We start from the raw sequence: 19073 nt of genomic DNA on the forward strand, positions 1-19073 counted from the left end.
AACTGGCAAATTAGCTTATCTCCTATACCATTTAGTGAAAATCAATGGCATCGAATATATCAGGTAGCAAATGTAGCAGTTGTCACTGGGCTCCATATCCAAGCACCTTTTCCATCACCATCACTTTGGCCATGTGTGTGACTAAATAGGTTCTCCTAGAAGAGAGGGAACATACTGTGTAATGGGAAAGGTATGTTATTTGCATCTTATGCCACGTACACACGATCGGACTTTACGGTATACTTGGTCCGGCGTACCGGATTTCGTCTGACAATTCGATCGTGTGTGGGCTCCAGTGGACTTTGTTTTCTCAAAAGTTTGACGGACTTAGATTTGAAACATGTTTCAAATCTATCCGACGGACTCGAGTCCGGTCGAAAAGTCCGCTCATCTGTATGCTAGTCCGACGAACAAAAACTGACGCTAGGGCAGCTATTGGCTACTGGCTATGAACTTCCTTGTTTTAGTCCGGTCGTACGTCATCACATACGAATCCGTTGGACTTTGGTTGATCGTGTGTAGGCAAGTCCGTTCATTCGGAAAGTCCGTCGTAAAGTCCGTCGAAAAGTCCGCCGGGCAAAGTATGCCGTAAAGTCCGGTCGTGTATACGCGGCATTAGAGTCTGCCAGGTTTGTGGGTTTTGAGGTGAATATGCTAGCTTCATAGCTGCAGGGGAAGTTAAACAGGTTGGACACAGTAAGACGAGGTGAACTTTCTGTTTAAATCAGCTAAAGACATTCCAGGTGCATCAAAACAAAACTTGGAATGTATTTAGTTGATTTAAACTGAGGGTTCAAATAGGCATTGGTCTAGTAAGTATGGAATTGAAGCTTAGTTGGTCTTTTGCCTGAATCAGTAAGTATGAGACAGTCTAATAGCTCAATGCAATCCTTATTTATATTTTTTCAATGCATGGAAGATTAAATGTTTTCCTCACACATTTCCTTCAAAAGTGGAAGTCCAGGCTAGATCTATCTAAGCATAAAACGTCTCCTCCCTCCTAACTCCTATACTATCTACCCCATAGCAGAAAGATGTGTATACTATTCTCCGAGTGCTCCGGTCCAGTCATGTGATTGGCTCTTCTCTCTCAACTAGCAGCTGCTTCAGATGGGAGGAGGGACAGCCGAAAATGGGTGGTCCATAGTAAACCCATTTTCGGCTGTCCCTCCTCCTCGGCTGCTAGCTGAGAGAGAAGAGCCAATCACATGACTGGACCGGAGCACTCGGAAAATAGTATACACATCTTTCTGCTACTGGGTAGATAGTATGTCCATTGGGGAGATCATGTGACCGGACTTGAGTACTCTGAGAGTAGGTAAGTATAAGCATCTTCCTTTTAAAAGTAGTTAGAATAGATTAGGCATGGACACAGTTTTAAGCATAGTTACATGTACTAGCCCGGAATTCCATTTTAAAGCTTGCTGCTAGATCAATAATCTAGCAGCCTGAAGGTCAAATATTTTGTATGGAATATAATAATTTTGTGTTAGAACTTTGGGAGATAATAACATAAAACAGAGTCAGCCAATAACAGTTAATTTTAAATATAGATATATCTTAATTCAACCTAACCTCTAACTCTTATACGGTGCCTTGAAAAAGTGATCATAATCGTAAATGTATTTTATTGGGATTTTATGTGATAGACCAACACAAAGTGGCACATAATTGTGAAGTGGAAGGAAAATAATAAATGGTTTTCAAATTTTTTTACAAATAAATATCTGAAAAGTGTGGCGTGCATTTGTATTCAGCCCCCTTTACTCTGATACCCCTAACTAAAATCTAGTGGAACCAATTGCCTTTAGAAGTCACCTATTTAGTAAATAGAGTCCACCTGTGTGTAATATAATCTCAGTATAAATACAGCTGTTCTGTGAAGCTCTCAGAGGTTTGTTAGAGAACCTCAGTGAACAAACAGCATCATGAAGGCCAAGGAACACACCAGACAGGTCAGGGATAACATTGTGGAGAAGTTTAAAGCAGGGTTAGGTTATAAAAAAACAAACTTAAAAACATAAAAGAGCATCTCACGGAGCACTGTTCAATCCATCATCTGAAAATGGAAAGACTATGACACAACTGCAAACCTACCAAGACATGGCTGTCCACCTAAACTAACAGGCCTGGCAAGGAGAGCATTAATCAGAGAAGCAGCCAAGAGGCCCATGGTAACTCTGGAGGAGCTGCAGAGATCCACAGCTCAGGTGGGAGAATCTGTCCACAGGACAACTATTAGTCGTGCACTCCACAAATCTGGCCTTTATGGAAGAGTGGCAAGAAGAAAACCATTGTTGAAGGAAAGCCATAAGATGTTCTGTTTGCAGTTTACGAGAAGCCATGTGGGGGACACAGCAAACATGTGGAAGAAGTTGCTCTGGTCAGATGAGACCAAAATTTTACTTTTTGGCCTAAAAGCAAAAACGATATGTGTGGTGGAAAACTAACACTGCACAGCACCCTGAGCACACCATCCCCACCATGAAACATGGTGGTGACAGCATTATGTTGTGGGGATGCTTTTCTTCAATAGGGACAGGGAAGCTGGCCAGAGTTGATGGGAAGATGGGTGGAGCCAAATACAGCGCAATCTTAGAAGAAAACCTGTTAGAGTCTGCAAAAGGCTTGAGACTGGGGTGGAGGGTTACCTTCTAGCAGGACAATGACCCTAAACATACAGCCAGAGCTACAATGGAATGGTTAAGATCAAAGCATATTCACGTGTTAGAATGGTCTAGTCAAAGTCCAGACCTAAATCCAATTGAGAAGCTGTGGCAAGACTTGAAAATTGCTGTTCACAGATGCTCTCCATCCAGTCTGAGTGAGCTTTAGCTATTTTGCAAAGAAGAATTTGCAAAAATTTCACTCTCTAGATGTGCAAAGCTGGTAGAGACATCCCCAAAAAGACTTGCAGCTGTAATTACAGCAAAAGGTGGTTCTACAAAGTACTGACTCTGGGGGGCTGAATACAAATGCACGCCATACTTTTCAGATATTTATTTGTAAAAAATGTTGAAAACCATTTATCATTTATTTCAAGGGGTATGAATACCTTTTCAAGGCACTAGGTATATATATATATATATATATATATATATATATATATATATATATATATATATATATATATATATACACACACATACACACACATACACACACACACACACAGTAGCTCACTAAGGTGAGTACACCCCTCACATTTTTGTAAATATTTTATTATATCTTTTCATGTGACAACACTGAAGAAATGACAGTTTGCTAGAATGTAAACTAGTGAGTGTACAACTTGTATAATAGTGTAAATTTGCTGTCCCCTCAAAATAACTCAACACACAGCTATTAATGTCTAAACCGCTGGCAACAAAAGTGAATACACATCTCTAAGTGAAAATGTCCACATTGGGCCCAAAGTGTCAATATTTTTTGTGGCCACCATTTTTTTCCAGCGCTGCCGTAATCCTCTTGAGGATGGAATTCACCAGAGCTTCACAGGTTGCCAATGGAGTCCTCTTCCACTCCCCCACGATGACATCACAGAGCTGGTGGATGTTAGAGACCTTGCACTCCTCTACTTTCCGTTTGAGGATGCTCCACAGATGCTCAATAGGGTTTAGGTCTGGAGAAATGCTTGGCCAGCCCATCACCTTTACCCTCAGCTTCTTTAGCAAGGCAGTGGTCGTCTTGGGGGTGTGTTTGGGGTCGTTATCATGTTAGAATACTGCCCGGCACTGGGAGCCACAGTTCATTGAGGGAACCACAAATGCCAACATGTACTGTGACATACTGAAGAGCATGATTCCCTCCCTTTGGAGAGAATCATGCTCTTCAGTATGTCACAGTACATGTTGGCATTTGTGGTTCCCTCAATGAACTGTGGCTCCCAGTGCCGGCAGCACTCATGCAGCCCCAGACCAATGCACTCCCACCACCATGCTTGACTGTAGGAAAGACACACTTGTCTTTGTACTCCTCACCTAGTTGCTGCCACACATGCTTGACATCATCTGAACCAAATAGGTTTATCCTGGTCTCATCAGACCAAAGGACATGGTTCCAGTAATCCATGTCCTTAGTCTGCTTGTCTTCAGCAAACTGTTTGCGGGCTTTCTTGTGCATCATCTTTAGAAGAAGCTTTCTTCTGGGATGACAGCCATGCAGACCAATTTGATGCAGTGTGTGGCGTATTATCTGAGCACTGACAGGCTGACCCCCCCTAACCCTTCAACCTCTGCAGCAATGCTGGCAGCACTCATACATCTATTTCCAAAAGACAACCTCTGGATAGAAAGCTGAGCATGTGCACTCAACTTCTTTGGTTGACCAATGCGAGGCCTGTTCTGAGTGGAACCTGTAATGTTAAATCGCTGTATGGTCTTGGCCACTGTGCTGCAGCTCAGTTTCAGGGTCTTGGCAATCTTCCGATAGCCTAGGCCATCTTTATGTAGAGCAACGATTCTTTTTTTCGGATCCTCAGAGAGTTCTTTGCCATGAGGTGCCATGTTGAACTTCCAGTGACCAGTATGAGAGAGAGAAAGTGATAATACCAAATTTAACACACCTGCTCCTCATTCACACCTGATACCTTGTAACACTAACAAGTCACATGACACCGGGGATGGAAAACGGCTAATTGCACCCAATTTCAGCATTTTCACTTAGGGATGTACTCACTTTTGTTGCCAGCGGTTTAGACATTAATGAGTGTTGAGTTATTTTGAGGGGACAGCAAATTTACACTGTTATACAAGCTGTACACTCACTACTTTACATTGTAGCAAAGTGTCCTTTTTTCAGTGTTGTCACATGAAAAGATATAATAAAATATTTACAAAAATATGAGGGGTGTACTCACTTTTGTGAGATACTGTATATATACAGTGGGGACGGAAAGTATTCAGACCCCCTTAAATTTTTCACTCTGTTATATTGCAACCATTTGCTAAAATCATTTAAGTTCATTTTTTTCCTCATTAAAGTACACACAGCCCCCCATGTTGACAGAAAAATACAGAATTGTTGACATTTTTGCAGATTTATTAAAAAAGAAAAACTGAAATATCACATGGTCCTAAGTATTCAGACCCTTTGCTCAGTATTTAGTAGAAGCACCCTTTTGATCTAATACAGCCATGAGTCTTTTTGGGAAAGATGCAACAAGTTTTTCACACCTGGATTTGGGGATCCTCTGCCATTCCTCCTTGCAGATCCTCTCCAGTTCTGTCAGGTTGGATGGTAAATGTTGGTGGAAAGCCTTTTTAGGTCTCTCCAGAGATGCTCAATTGGGTTTAAGTCATGGCTCTGGCTGGGCCATTCAAGAACAGTCATGGAGTTGTTGTGAAGCCACCCCTTCGTTATTTTAGCTGTGTGCTTAGGGTCATTGTCTTGTTGGAAGGTAAACCTTCGGCACCGTCTGAGGTCCTGAGCACTCTGGAGAAGGTTTTCCTCCAGGATATCCCTGTACTTGGCCGCATTCATCTTTCTCTCAATTGCAGCCAGTCATCCTGTCCCTGCAGCTGAAAAACACTCCCACAGCAAGATGCTGCCACCACCATGCTTCACCGTTGGGACTGTATTAGACAGGTGATGAGCAGTTTTCTCCACACATACCGCTTAGAATTAAAGCCAAAAAGTTCTATCTTGGTCTCATCAGACCAGAGAATCTTATTTCTTACCATCTTGGAGTCCTTCAGGTGTTTTTTAGCAAACTCCATGCAGGCTTTCATGTGTCTTGCACTGAGGAGAGGCTTACGTCGGGCCACTCTGCCATAAAGCCCTGACTGGTGGAGGACTGCAGTGATGCTTGCCTTTCTACAACTTTCTCCCATCTCTGACTGCATCTCTGGAGCTCAGCCACAATGATCTTTGGTTTCTTCTTTACCTCTCTCACCAAGGCTCTTCTCCCCCGATAGCTCAGTTTGGCCGGACGGCCAGCTCTAGGAAGGGTTCTGGTCATCCCAAACATCTTCCATTTAAGGATTATGGAGGCCGACTTCCGGCCGGATGTGATCGAGGCAGGACGCACCTCTCCACAGCTCCGCTCTCCTGCTCATCATCTGCAGCTACAGAGCACATATTCTGACCCACAAACCTCAGATCTGGTGGGGGAGAGAACGCTGAACGTGGGGATGCCCTCTTCAACCTCGAAAAAGTCCGGCAAGGCAACGCCAGATCAGCGGCAGAAGCGCTCCACTAAGGACACGGCGCCTGGCCCCGCCCCCGCCATCTTGTCTTCCTCTCCGAAAGAGCAGCGCGCCAAGACACATCCTGGTAAGATGGCTCACACGGAGAGTGCAGGGGGGATGGAGGGAGCAGGTGAGCTGAACCCTGCAGTGGACGCAGAAGCTATCACAAGGCCGATTCTTGAGGCAATTAACGCTAGCAAAGCAGAGCTCATGGGGCGCATTGATCATCTCTCATCAGAGTGCAATCTAATCAGGCATGATCTGGATAAGATCCGAGGCCGACTAACCACCGTGGAGACACGTGTCTCAGACATAGAGGACACTTCACATGATTATGGAGCGCAAATTGCAGAGCTTAGAGATCAGGTCAGATCCCTTCAGCACAAAACCATAGATGCAGAAGACCGCCAGAGGAGGAACAATGTAAGAGTGGTGGGTCTCCCTGAGGGAGCTGAGGGGGAAAGGCCTGCACAGTTTGCTGAACATTTCTTTAAACAATTGCTAGATATGCCAGATATGCCCCCAACATATGTGGTTGAAAGAGCGCACAGGGTTCCGACGGGCAACAGACCCCCAGGGGCTTTCCCCAGACCATTCCTGGTCCGCTTCTTAAACTTCCGTGATCGTGACATGATCCTGATGCAGGCCAGGCGGACACAGGAACTGAAGCATGACAACACACGTATAATGCTGTTTCCAGATTTCTCAGCTGCGACTCAGCAAAAACGCAGATCCTTCAATAAAGTCAGAAGACGCCTGAGAGAAAAAGAAGTCAAATACAGTATGATATATCCTAGCAAACTCAGGATCCAGCATAAGGGATCGGTGAAATTTTTTGAGAATCCAGAGGAGGCCAGTGAATGGATGGACAAGGAACTTTAACACGCTGAATATACGAAGATATCGTCCTCCTGAAGTGAAAGATACGGGGTGAGGCCTTGTGAAATCGGCTTTTGTTTTTCTTCTCATTTTTTCTTTCTCATTCATGTTATATTTTCTTTTCCCTTTTCATATTTTCAATTTTTCCTGGGAATTTTTGTTTTCGGCTATATTTTGTGGAGTCCATACTCATGAGAAATGATGAGGAAGCATGGATCTGTTGAGCTTTACACCACCATAACTTGGCATGACGGCTCATATTCCCCTTCAAGGAATCCCTAACATCTAGTAACTCTCATTGACACCCCCAATTTATTTTTTATTACTATTATAATTTATGCTATGGGGGGTACAGTGCGGATGGAAATTCTGTATGGTACTGCTGACCACAGTTAAATTGTTGACGCACATGTTCTGCATCCCTTGTAGAGTTAAAAGGGGTGATTTTGTATCTCTATTCAGAGACTCCCGTTTTTGAGAGGGAAAAGATTTTTAATTTTTTTTTTTTTTTTTTTTTTTTTTTTCATCTAATACAAGTTGTTTTCTCTTACCAGCATATCCTGAATAATTCACATGTACTGTGGGATAGGAATTCACGTAGTCCTTATGGAAAATTCCCTAATGGACTCTAACTATTACAGTAGGAGTGTGTGGAGGTGCTAAAAGACCAGTTAAAGAGCTGCCGAACTTTCGATTGCCGCGGCGGGAGGTCACCGCAAGTTTTTTTCTTTGCTGCTGTTTTGTTTAGGGAATAAGCTATATACTGGACTGGGGTGTTCTGTTTCTGGTATAAAAGCAGGGGGGGAAGTTTTGCAACCACAGCTCGACATAGGGTTTCTTGTTTTATTTTAAATTCTTGTACAGTAGTGATGGATAAGATATGTTGGGGTGACCCCCCTATATGGATAAACATCCGATTGATGACAGACGGTGGTAGATACAATGATGGCGGAGGTTAAGATTGTGTCTTGGAATGTCCGAGGCATGAACCACAAACTTAAGAGGGCCTCCATATTCCAATACATTAAACAGATCCGCCCACATATAATACTGCTACAGGAAACACACCTGGATGGCAGTAGAATTCTCTCTTTGCGCAAACCATGGATTCAAAGGGCAATACACTCAACCTATTCCACGTTTGCTAGGGGTGTTTCCATCTTGATATGCAAAAATCTCTCTTGCACGATACATCAAGTATTCACAGATCCAAATGGTCGCTATGCAGCAGTAGTCCTAGATATATGTCATAAAACTATCGTGGTAATAAATGTTTACACTACCTCCTCCATTTCAGGCTAAAATATTATATGACCTCTTGCCTAAATTAGCACCCTATTCTCACTTTCCTGTGGTGGTTTTGGGGGACTTCAATGCGGTTCTTGATGCAGCATTGGATAGCTCTAACCCATCTAGGGGAAGCTCCAGTGATCTGAATGGATGGCAATCTGTGGCCGGTCTCACGGAGTTATGGCGTTGGAGGCATCCAACTAATAGATGCTATTCACACGTGTCAACGGCTCATAGATCTGCAGCAAGGATTGATCTTGCTTTCGGGAATAATCTCTTGCTACCATTGGTGAAAGGCACAGAATATTTAGCTGGTGGTCTGACTGATCACAGTCCCCTAGCTGTTACTCTGATCCTTGGTTCGGGACCCAGGGGAGGGGGATGGAGGCTTTCACTCGGCTGGATACAGAATGAGCAAGTTTCCGCCCAGGTAACTGAGGCCATGAATACATATTGGTCCTCCAATGTTGACTCGGCGGAACCTCCTGTGGTATGGGATGCCTTCAAGGCAGTGACAAGGGGGAATTTATCTCAGCCATCAAAACAACACGTAAGCAGGATAGAGAAGAGATAGAAATTCTAGAGAATAAAGAAAGAGAAGCTGCAGAAGCCCATGCGGGTTCCTCTACAAGAACATCCTATGATGCCTTGCTGGAAGCAAGACGGTCCATTTCACTACATTTTACGGGACAGGCCCGGGTAGAAATGGTTAAAGGGGCACAGACGGTCTTCGCAGAGGGAGATAAAAACGGGAAACTGCTGGCCATGTTGGTCGCTGACTCTCGACAGATTACAAATATTCCACTCATTAAAACCCAAGGGGGGTCCATACTTAGTGAACCAGAACAGATTATGCAGGAATTTGCCCGGTTCTATTCCTCTCTCTACTCTCCAATCCCCACTTATGACCAGACTGATTTAGACTTCTTACTTGAGGGCTTGCCAATACCAAAACTTACCGAAGCGGACAGGAATACACTGGAGGCTAAAATTACCAAAAAGGAAATTGAACAGGCAATTTTTTCATTTCCCCCAAATAAAGCTCCTGGCCCAGACGGGTTTCCAGCAGACTTCTATAAGGCAAACGTGGAGGTCCTGGCCCCGAGAATTAACACACTACTGGCTTATTGTCATGAACATAACGCCCTGCCTGATTCCATGTTAGAGGCATATATGGTCCTTTTGCTAAAGCCAGGGAAAGACCCACAGGAATGTGCCTCGTATCGGCCTATAGCATTATTAAATACAGACCTTAAAATTCTGACTAAAGTATTGGCCATGAGGTTGGCTACAGTACTCCCCTCGATCATCAACATTGATCAAACCGGCTTTATGCCGGGGAAGTCGACAGACACTAACTTAAGGAGATTATTTACTCATTTACAAGTGCACTCAATGACCCCTGGAACCAGAATAGTAGTATCTATTGATTTTGAAAAGGCCTTCGACTCAGTGGATTGGGCCTTTATGTTTAAGGTCCTGGAGATTATGGGATTTGGGCCCTACTTTAGGAGATGGGTGGCCATGCTGTATAATCATCCAAAAGTAGCAATCAGATTGGGAACCTCCACCTCGGATTTTTTTGAAGTGGGTAGGGGAACTAGGCAGGGGTGCCCGCTATTCCCCTTTCTGTTTGCCATTGCACTGGAACCTCTGGCAGTTGCACTGAGATCAGCCAGCGCAATAAAATCCATTCGGGTAGGCACCATAAAGGAAACCTTGGCACTTTACGCAGATGACATGCTGCTCTTTTTGGATGACCCCAGGGAATCCTTGAGAGCAGCATTAGAAATTATTAATCGCTTTGCAATGTTTTCAGGTCTAAAAGTAAATTGGAATAAGTCATCAGTCCTACCGATAGACCCGGGGGCTAGAGCAGATGCAGATCCTGACTTGCAGTTGGAGTGGGTTTCCTCCATTAAGTACCTTGGCATACAGATCACAGCGAACATTCGAGATTACATATCTCTCAACCTGTTACCCCTGGTAACGTTGTTAAAGCAGAGGGTGCTGACATGGACAAAACTCCCGCTATCATTAATAGGCCGTATCAGCCTACTGAAAATGAAATTTCTCCCGGTGGTACTGTATTTTCTAAGGCATGCACCTGTCTGGGTTCCGAAATCATATTTTCGGAGGCTGGACAGTATTATATCGTCCTTCCTTTGGGCCCCTAAGCCTCCAAGAATTGGGTATAAGGTGTTGCAGGAACCAGGAGAGCAGGGAGGTCTGGCATTGCCAGATTGGCAAAAGTACTACATAGCGGGACAGATGGTCTTTGCTCACAGGTGGCTGACGATTGAAGATGGAGACGCAGCTATGGTGCTGGAGGCGGCACACTTGGGATCCTATGAAAGTCTCAAGTTTGCTCTCTATAGGGGATCCAGGTCTGAGTTACCCTTGACTTTGACAATGAAGGCCACTATTAAGGCCTGGGAAACAGCAGTTAAATTAGCATGTCCTAGTTATGGGGGAGTGTCGCCGTCAACTCCCATATGGATGAACCCAAGGTTAACACAATTTTATAACTTACCGGATCCCATGATCTGGGCAATTAAAGGTATAAAAACGCTGGGGGATATTACAATGTATGGTGAACTCTTAACTTTTCCACAACTACAGTCTAGGCATGATCTCTCAAACTCCTATCTATTTAGGTTTTTGCAAATTCGTCATGCATATCAGATGCAGTTTCGCGAGGAGAGGGTGGAATCCGTGCCCTCGTCTCTCGAAGCTATGTTGTCAGACGTGGATCTGGTCAAACCTCTCTCAAATACTTATAAGGAACTTTTTAAGGTAACACCAAAAGCGATGTCTAGATGCAGAGAAAAATGGGAGGAGGAAGTCCCAGAAGTGCAGGGAGAGGACTGGGATGATTTATGGACACAGCCATTTAAACATCTAGTATCGGCGAGAGACAGGCTGATTCAGTTTAAATTCCTTCATAGAAGCTACTACACGCCTGCTAGACTGAATAAGATTTTTTCCATGGTGTCGGCGGAATGCTGGAGATGCTCTTATTCTCCAGCTGACGCTGACCACATTTTTTGTACCCTCAAGGGCCATGCGAACAATGCTAACTGTCTTGTTTTTCTATGGTAAGAAAGCCATTCTCTTGGAGTGGAAAAAATCTAAAGCACCGAGTTTTGCTGCCTGGAAAGGCCTGGTAAATGCCATGCTCCCATATTATAAAGCAACATACGAGGCCAGAGGATGCATGAAAAAATTTGATAGGGTGTGGCAAGCGTGGTTTAAATCCAATAGCACGGTGGGTTAATGGGGAAATAATTTACTGTAATCTACTGTAATTTAATTTAAGCAAAGTGATATCCTGTGTTGGACAATAGATGCCAGAAGGTCCTAATCACTTAATGTCTAAAAATACATCTGGATATTAGAGAAACTGAATGTTATAATTTCTGTCACAGGGGGAACAGGGAGTACATATCATGAAAAGTGCTGTATGGAAGTATGATAATATGTCGAGCTGTGGTTCAAAGGGGTGGGGAAGGGGGGGAGGGAATGACTGTTAGATAGTTGGTCTTTGTTAGATAGACATGAGGTCATGTTGACCTTATGGGCACGGTCCCTTGGACGAGCCCATTGTTGTATGATATAAAAAAGAAAAAACAATAAACAGAATTTAAAAAAAAAAAAAAGGATTATGGAGGCCACTATGCTCTTAGGAACCTTAAGTGCAGCAGAATTTTTTTGTAACCTTGGCCAGATCAGTGCCTTGACACAATTCTCTCTCTGAGCTCTTCAGGCAGTTCCTTTGACTTCATGATTCTCATTTGCTCTGACATGCACTGTGAGCTGTAAGGTCTTATATAGACAGGTGTGTGGCTTTCCTAATCAAGTCCAATCAGTATAATCAAACGCAGCTGGACTCAAATGCAGGTGTAGAACCATCTCAAGGATGATCAGAAGAAATGGACAGCACCTGAGTTAAATATATGAGTGTCACAGCAAAGGGTCTGAATACTTAGGACCATGTGATATTTCAGTTTTTCTTTTTTAATAAATCTGCAAAAATGTCAACAATTCTGTGTTTTTCTGTCAATATGGGGTGCTGTGTGTACATTAATGAGGAAAAAAAATGAACTTAAATGATTTTAGCAAATGGCTGCAATATAACAAAGAGTGGAACATTTAAGGGGGTCTGAATGCTTTCCGTCCCCACTGTATGTCCGGCTATTTTTATCAAGTTTTAACATATAACACCTTTGATTTGAAAATAAACCTCAAAAAGTTAGTTAAGTTATTCAAATAAACATATTCTTTATTAACCACTGATTTGGCCTCCAAATTTCCTATTTGAACTCATAAACACGAGAATCTTATAATTTATTGTTTTTTTTTTCTCTCTCAGTTAGCCATATAATAATAATGGTTTTAGCTTATGGCATAGCATTCCTTCCTCACTATATTTAAAATATATATTAAAAAAAAAAAAAAAAAAAGTAATCTATCTCATGCAAACTCCTTACCTGTGTCTCAGTTAGCACTTCAATATCGTACGTGTGGAAAAATTCCTTGGATCTTAGGAAAATCTGTTCTGCCTGAGAATCCATTGACTGCAAATATAAGAAAACGGTATAGTAGCATATATAAATGTCTCTAAAGCAGACAGGTGACCCCAAAGTAAAACAAATAAAACTATAGGTAATGGATCCTGATTCCTGGAATCAGAATCACACCAACCACAGCAAATAAGTAATACAATTATGGCTGTGTTCTGCTTCGAGCACAGTTGCTCTTAGCACTACCAGCTTACCCAAGAATTTCACTAGTTCAGTTCACCTAGAGATGCTGTTTAAATTCAGGTCACCTAAAACTGCACAAAACTGTTATTTCTCTACCTTAAAGCAGAGTTCCACTTGTTTTTCAGTTTATTAAAAGTCAGCAGCTACAAAAAGTGCAGCTGCTGACTTTTAATAAACAGACAATCATCTGTCCCATGGTCCAGCAATGCGGCCGGCTGAGGCCCCGCTCCTCCCCCCCTCCTCCGCCATTATAGCAACTGTGGGCACCCTGCTATGACAGCTTGCGGCTTCACGGTCGGGCGCACACTGCGCATGAACAATTCGTGCTGCACTCTACTAGTGGCCAGAAAATCTTCTGGGACCTGTGATGTGTCCCAGAAGATTGCAGAGAGCAGTATAGTCAGTGTTATCTGGTGCTCCAAATGGAGTAATCCTTAGGGGTATAGTCTGTGGCTGTAATAGCTGGATGGCGATGTATCCATAGGTTGGGTGGTTCAAAAAGAAAGTGGTATTAAGGGTTAAAAGGGAAGGCAGCCATCCTTCAGAGTGTGTCCAGAACTCCAGACATGTAAGGAAGAAACGGGGAGAGGGAGGCGCCAACCTGAATGTAGTATTAAACTGATGACTTTAATAGGATAAGATTAAAAACACTTCTAAGATGATAGAAAATGCATGCTTGTCAAAGTAAAATGCAGTCTTAGCATTCCACATGGCTCTGGGGGTCCCACCGCTGTTCCGGATAGCTGGAAAGGATTGGGCAGCTGGCTGGAATGGATCACAGTGTTTCCCCAGGAACCAGGAAGCTCCACAGTCGCTGGTGACATCATTTCCTGTTCCACAGTCCACGCTGGTCAGTGTGGAACTTCCTGGTTCCTGGAGAAACACTGTGATCTATTCCAGCCAGCTGCCCAATCCTTCCCAGCTATCCAGAACAGCGGTGGGACCTGCAGAGCCATGCAGAATGCCAGGACTGCACTTTACTTTGACGAGCATGCATCTAATATCATCTTGTAAGTGTTTTTAATCTTATCCTATTAAAGTCATCATTTTAATACTACACTCAGGTCGGCGCCTCCCTCTCCCTGTTTCTTCCTTAGAAGATTGCAGAGAGGGAGGGGCCGCCTAGGGGGAGAGGAGGAGTCGCCTAGGCGGCCAGAAGATGGAAGAAGCAAGTGGGGCAGGAAGTACCTGTAAAAAAGGGGTACCCACTCCCCCCCCAAAAAAATGACAATGCAAATGTGCCATGTAAGGAGGCAAGAAGTGCCTAAAAATTCCACTTTTGGGTGGAACTCAGCTTTAAAGTGTAACTGAACTAAAATTTGCTAGCTAAGATTTGCTAAGTTTTTTTTTTTAAAAAAACAGGAAACATTAGAATACTAATTGTGGCAGTACCCTAAAAAAGTACCTTTTGCCTGGAATTTCTTCTGAAAAATAGCAGTGTATTTCCTGGTATATGAGGATGCCTAGTCAGCGCCATTTACTAAATATGGGCACATATCCGTATAAGAGCAATGACATCACCATAATTTCATTTTTAGATACAGATGAGTTCAGAGGATGCCCAAGCTCATCTTCACTAGGCAGCTTCATAGCTGTATATCTGCAGTGTGAGATTAAGCCACTGCTGCCTGTGACTGCTAGTTTCAGAAAATCTGGATTAAAATTAGGTGATGTCACCGCTGTGCTGCTTTGTGTTCTCTTTTCTGGAGGCACTAACTTGAGCAAGCAAAGTCATGCATCTACCAAGATACACACAGATACAGAGCAGGACAAGGAATAATAAGTTAGTATGTGGAAAGATCATCTGTAGGGAGACCACAGGCAACAATGGTGACTAGCCATCTGCGCTCCGCCCGCCTTTTTAGTTATAGCTTCCAAAGTTTATTGGCTTTCCTTATATACATATGCATTTAATGGTTATTAAGGTTCACACATATCATATTGGCATTGGATATACATACTTTGCTTAGTTTGGAGCGATCATATGGCAGATACTTCTCTGTAGTACACATTACAATCCTATCTGAGAATCCCTCCTGTCTTAATGTTTCTGCACACACTAATCCAGCTGGCCCTGGAAGGTAAAATAAACTTTGTAAGCATTTAATCACCCTTACTCATGGCAAGAAAGGAGCCATCTGAAATATTATTTTACCTGCTCCAATTATGAGAATATTAGTAATTGCTGTACTATAATTACTCAGTGCAATACATTTAGCCATAACTTTGGTCCTTCTTTGTGACTGTAAAGCCTTGAAGAAGCAAGCAAAAAAATAAATAAATACACAGTTTGTTAAAAACAAAAAAAAATGTGCAACACTAAAGAAGTATGTATTATGGAACTATAAAAAAAATAGGCCTTATTGGACAGCCATGATTTGGACTTGGAATCAGGCCCTGTTAGGAGGATACCTAAGTTTCTATAGAACACGTATTATTGTATCATATACAGTATACTGTATGTGTTAGGGTCCTCTGCAATTATTGCTTGCAAGTATCACTGTTTTATCATATACTGTGCAGTATATGTGTCAGGGACATCTGCAATTATTGCGCCCATAGAAAAGCTGTCTAGAAGCATACCTATCTTTATCAGCCACAAAAATCAATATAAACAAGTGAAAATGCCACGTGGTGCCCTTTAATTGCAATTAACCTAGGGACGATAAAAAAATTAGCATTTTCAGAGAGCAGTACATTTCTTCCAATTAGCTCTTTTTAGAGGTGGGCCACTATATGGCTCCCCCCATACAGAAATAGTGTATGGAGGTTTTAGATTCTTTCTATAGTCATACTCATAGAAAGAGTTTTGCTATCCTATTGAAACTATAATACCTGTAACCCTCACATAATTCATGGTGTGGCCTGTTTAGTTTTGGATATATCACAATTAAATGTTGTATATGCATATAAGCAAGAAGCACCCTTTCAATACATTATCATGACAATCGTTCATACATAACCTTAATTCAGTTGTCTTTAGGAAGTTTATAGAAAATATTGGGCACCAGATTAGAGACCATTTATGCCTCATATTATATAGACAGGAACTATATAAGTTAAAGTTTTTAATTAAATTTCACAAAGTCACTTACCTGTTTACTGGCACGAATGTATACTCTTTCCTTCTCTATTTTAACCTATAAAGCATAATATTAGGAAAAGCAAATAATTCATCATTGTAAAATTAGGATGTGCATGTTTTTTTTAAGGCTTCAAACATAATGCATAATAATTTCTAATCAATTATTTCTAGATTTCCCAAAACATAATTGAGCCCTTGAACATTTGGTGTGTGTGAGCACTTTAAAACTCAAATGTTCTGGTGTGGTTTTATTTCATGAACAGCCAATGGTAAACAGCTTGTCCACATGTTTTTCAGTACTACATTATCATACTAAAAACTGTAATTCATTTATTGGGCGCATAGAATTCTAAATGCCTGAAACCAGTCTCAAGTGACTCTTCATTTGGCCTTAATCTTGTAAAGCAGCAAGACACTATATTTTTCTTAGCTTATTTATGTTGAGGTGAATTCAGCTAATTTATTGAACATCGGACAGCCAAAACATTTGAGGCTATATTTCGTTTGTATCAAGAGATCATAAAGTTACCTTTATATGTTTATACTATTACCTTAATTATACATTGGATTTTTTTTCTCACTAAGATTGCAGTGACTACATATTTCATTTACGACACTATTCTTAAATGGCTGCTGAATCTGCTCATTCCTGTTCAATAAAATTAACATTAGGATTAATGTATCAGCCATTCCTCAGCTGATACAGAATCAACTTGAGGTATTGATCAATTTTTGTTCTAGTCCCTCTGGGTTTATTTTCTCTGTTGTCGGCATGTATTTAGCATGATAAAATGAGGGACTTGTTTAATACGACAAAAAAGACACTGATAGGCAGGTACATACCAACTACTTTTGTACACAAATGTCTATTTGAACTGTTAACTGCAGTATTAGTTTAATAGTAGCTGTGTCATTATTTACATTAATACACATCACTCGAGATGATCTACTGAACTCATTTAATGGCATCATGTTTTTGTAGAATTTACCTGGAATTTTGGCAAACCATCCAATCCTGGGAAATCTTCTATATCACCAGTCGCAATATTAAAACATGCTCCATGCCATGGACAACGTACTCTTCCTCTAGAAAGTACACCTGTGGAAGAAAAATTACTTTACAGTAATCATAGTGACATAACAAATGATACTGGCAGTGATTTGAAAATTACAGTGAGAATTATGGAAGTATTTTGTATCAAGGGAAAGGCTGTATATAGGTTCATTACTCATCCAAAGGTAAGCTAATTAACAGCAATTTCCCTATTAGCTTCCAGCTAATTTCCTTTTGTTTTTACCTATGTGAGAACATCCAACCAATATCAGTACAGGCCTTGGGTCATTTTAATTTCTAAATATTTGAAGCCTTGATGTTTGGAGGATGGGGAGGCTATTATCAAGATAAACATTAAGGAACACTGTGTCGCACCAGGGCGCCTGCTCCTGCTACAAGGTCACTTTATTTTGTGTGATCCTTTCATAGGCTTGTTTGAAGGCTGATTAAGCCACCAATTACTGGCAAAATTTAGGTAAGAAAGTTTCGGTGGCAGTGCTTTGCACACAGAGTTTAATTTCTGTAAAGATCTTCTTTGCCAACCAGGCAAATGTAAAAAGTAGGCAGAGACAGAAGGATACAACAAGGCTCTGTTCTTTTTAAATGCCCAATTGAGCACAGGGAAATAAAAAAAAGCAGGACTGTGCCTTGAATGTGATTGGATGATTTAAGCAACAGTATTCACTTTGCTAAGTGAACATTCTCTACTCCTTTGAGTATTTGAACCCCACTGAGTCTACACATTATTCCATAAAAAAAGAGGTGAAGAGAAAGAAAATCATTGAGAATCAATGCGATTTTACAATTTGGTTCAGTTGACAAACTTACTCAGTACACTAGTAATATGCTCTCCCATGCTACCAGAGGAAAGTTACTCTTTTGAGTCATATTTTATTTTTTTTTATATTATGAAATATCAACTAACAGCAGACTTAAAAGACCCCAACCTTTCACTAATGGTGCTCCATAGTGAGGGCATTTGTGTCCCATTGCATAGTATTCTCCATTCTGCTTGATGAGCAAAGCTTTGCCACATCCCAAGTCAACCTCCCGCATCCTAGAGGTAAACATAAAGTAGCAATTATTATAGGAATAAACTATTATGGATTTTTGCAAACTGTACCATCATGTAGTGTTGCAGGACTGTCTGTCTCAGATCAATCGTAGCTCACACACATGAGCATCAGTGGATATGGTCACTGGTCAACTCTATCTAACTGTAACTGCATATGTACTTTCCTGTAGCAATGACCCGCATTCAACCTCTGTGATGAATGCAGCTGTCAATATATTTTGCCTTGTTGCCTTCTAGAGAAAATTTAGGTCACTACAGCTTGACATCTCTAACAAGTAGAACCTGACTCACTTTCAGTGACATTCACATGGCTGTAAAAAAGGTGTTTACATGCATTGATTATTTATGGATCTGAACACAATTGCACTGTTTTTAATGTAGACATTCACACAGGTGCGTAAACATGTACTGCGTTCAGATCAGTAACACAACATCCAAAAATCTGCATGTATTGAAAAAAAAAAGGACAATTTTATGAATTAAAAAAATGGACCTAAAAGCAAGTATCATTTATGCATGAACTTTTGTTCAAATAAATATCAATAACAGCAGCAGTAGGAGTTTAATAGCCATTTGAATGTAGTCTAATTGCGGTTCTGTAAATAAAGCCCCATACACACTATGAGATTTTCTGCTGATTTTTGTCATCAGATTTACCAAAACCATATAATATGAGGTCAAACCTTAGGAGTTTCAATTTGTATGCAATCAGGCAGGCCCTTGCACTACATGGTTT

At 41.6% G+C, this 19073-nt stretch overlaps 1 protein-coding gene across 4 annotated transcripts in view; it reads right to left on the bottom strand.

Annotated features, from left to right (window-relative positions):
* The window catches only part of AIFM3 (AIF family member 3), a 148573-nt gene that overhangs the window by 74873 nt on the left and 54627 nt on the right, over nt 1–19073 (bottom strand). For all 4 annotated transcript variants that reach the window (XM_073625177.1, XM_073625172.1, XM_073625164.1 and 1 more), the window contains exons 4-9: nt 18210–18319; nt 17198–17307; nt 16219–16263; nt 15279–15375; nt 15085–15197; nt 12848–12934 (exon numbers count right to left, since the gene is read on the bottom strand). In XM_073625177.1, the coding sequence (XP_073481278.1) occupies nt 12848–12934; nt 15085–15197; nt 15279–15375; nt 16219–16263; nt 17198–17307; nt 18210–18319 (562 nt within the window). The remainder of the gene's footprint in view (nt 1–12847; nt 12935–15084; nt 15198–15278; nt 15376–16218; nt 16264–17197; nt 17308–18209; nt 18320–19073) is intronic.

This window comes from Aquarana catesbeiana, linkage group LG01 (genome assembly GCF_042186555.1).
Source record: "Aquarana catesbeiana isolate 2022-GZ linkage group LG01, ASM4218655v1, whole genome shotgun sequence".
Taxonomy (NCBI): domain Eukaryota; kingdom Metazoa; phylum Chordata; class Amphibia; order Anura; family Ranidae; genus Aquarana; species Aquarana catesbeiana.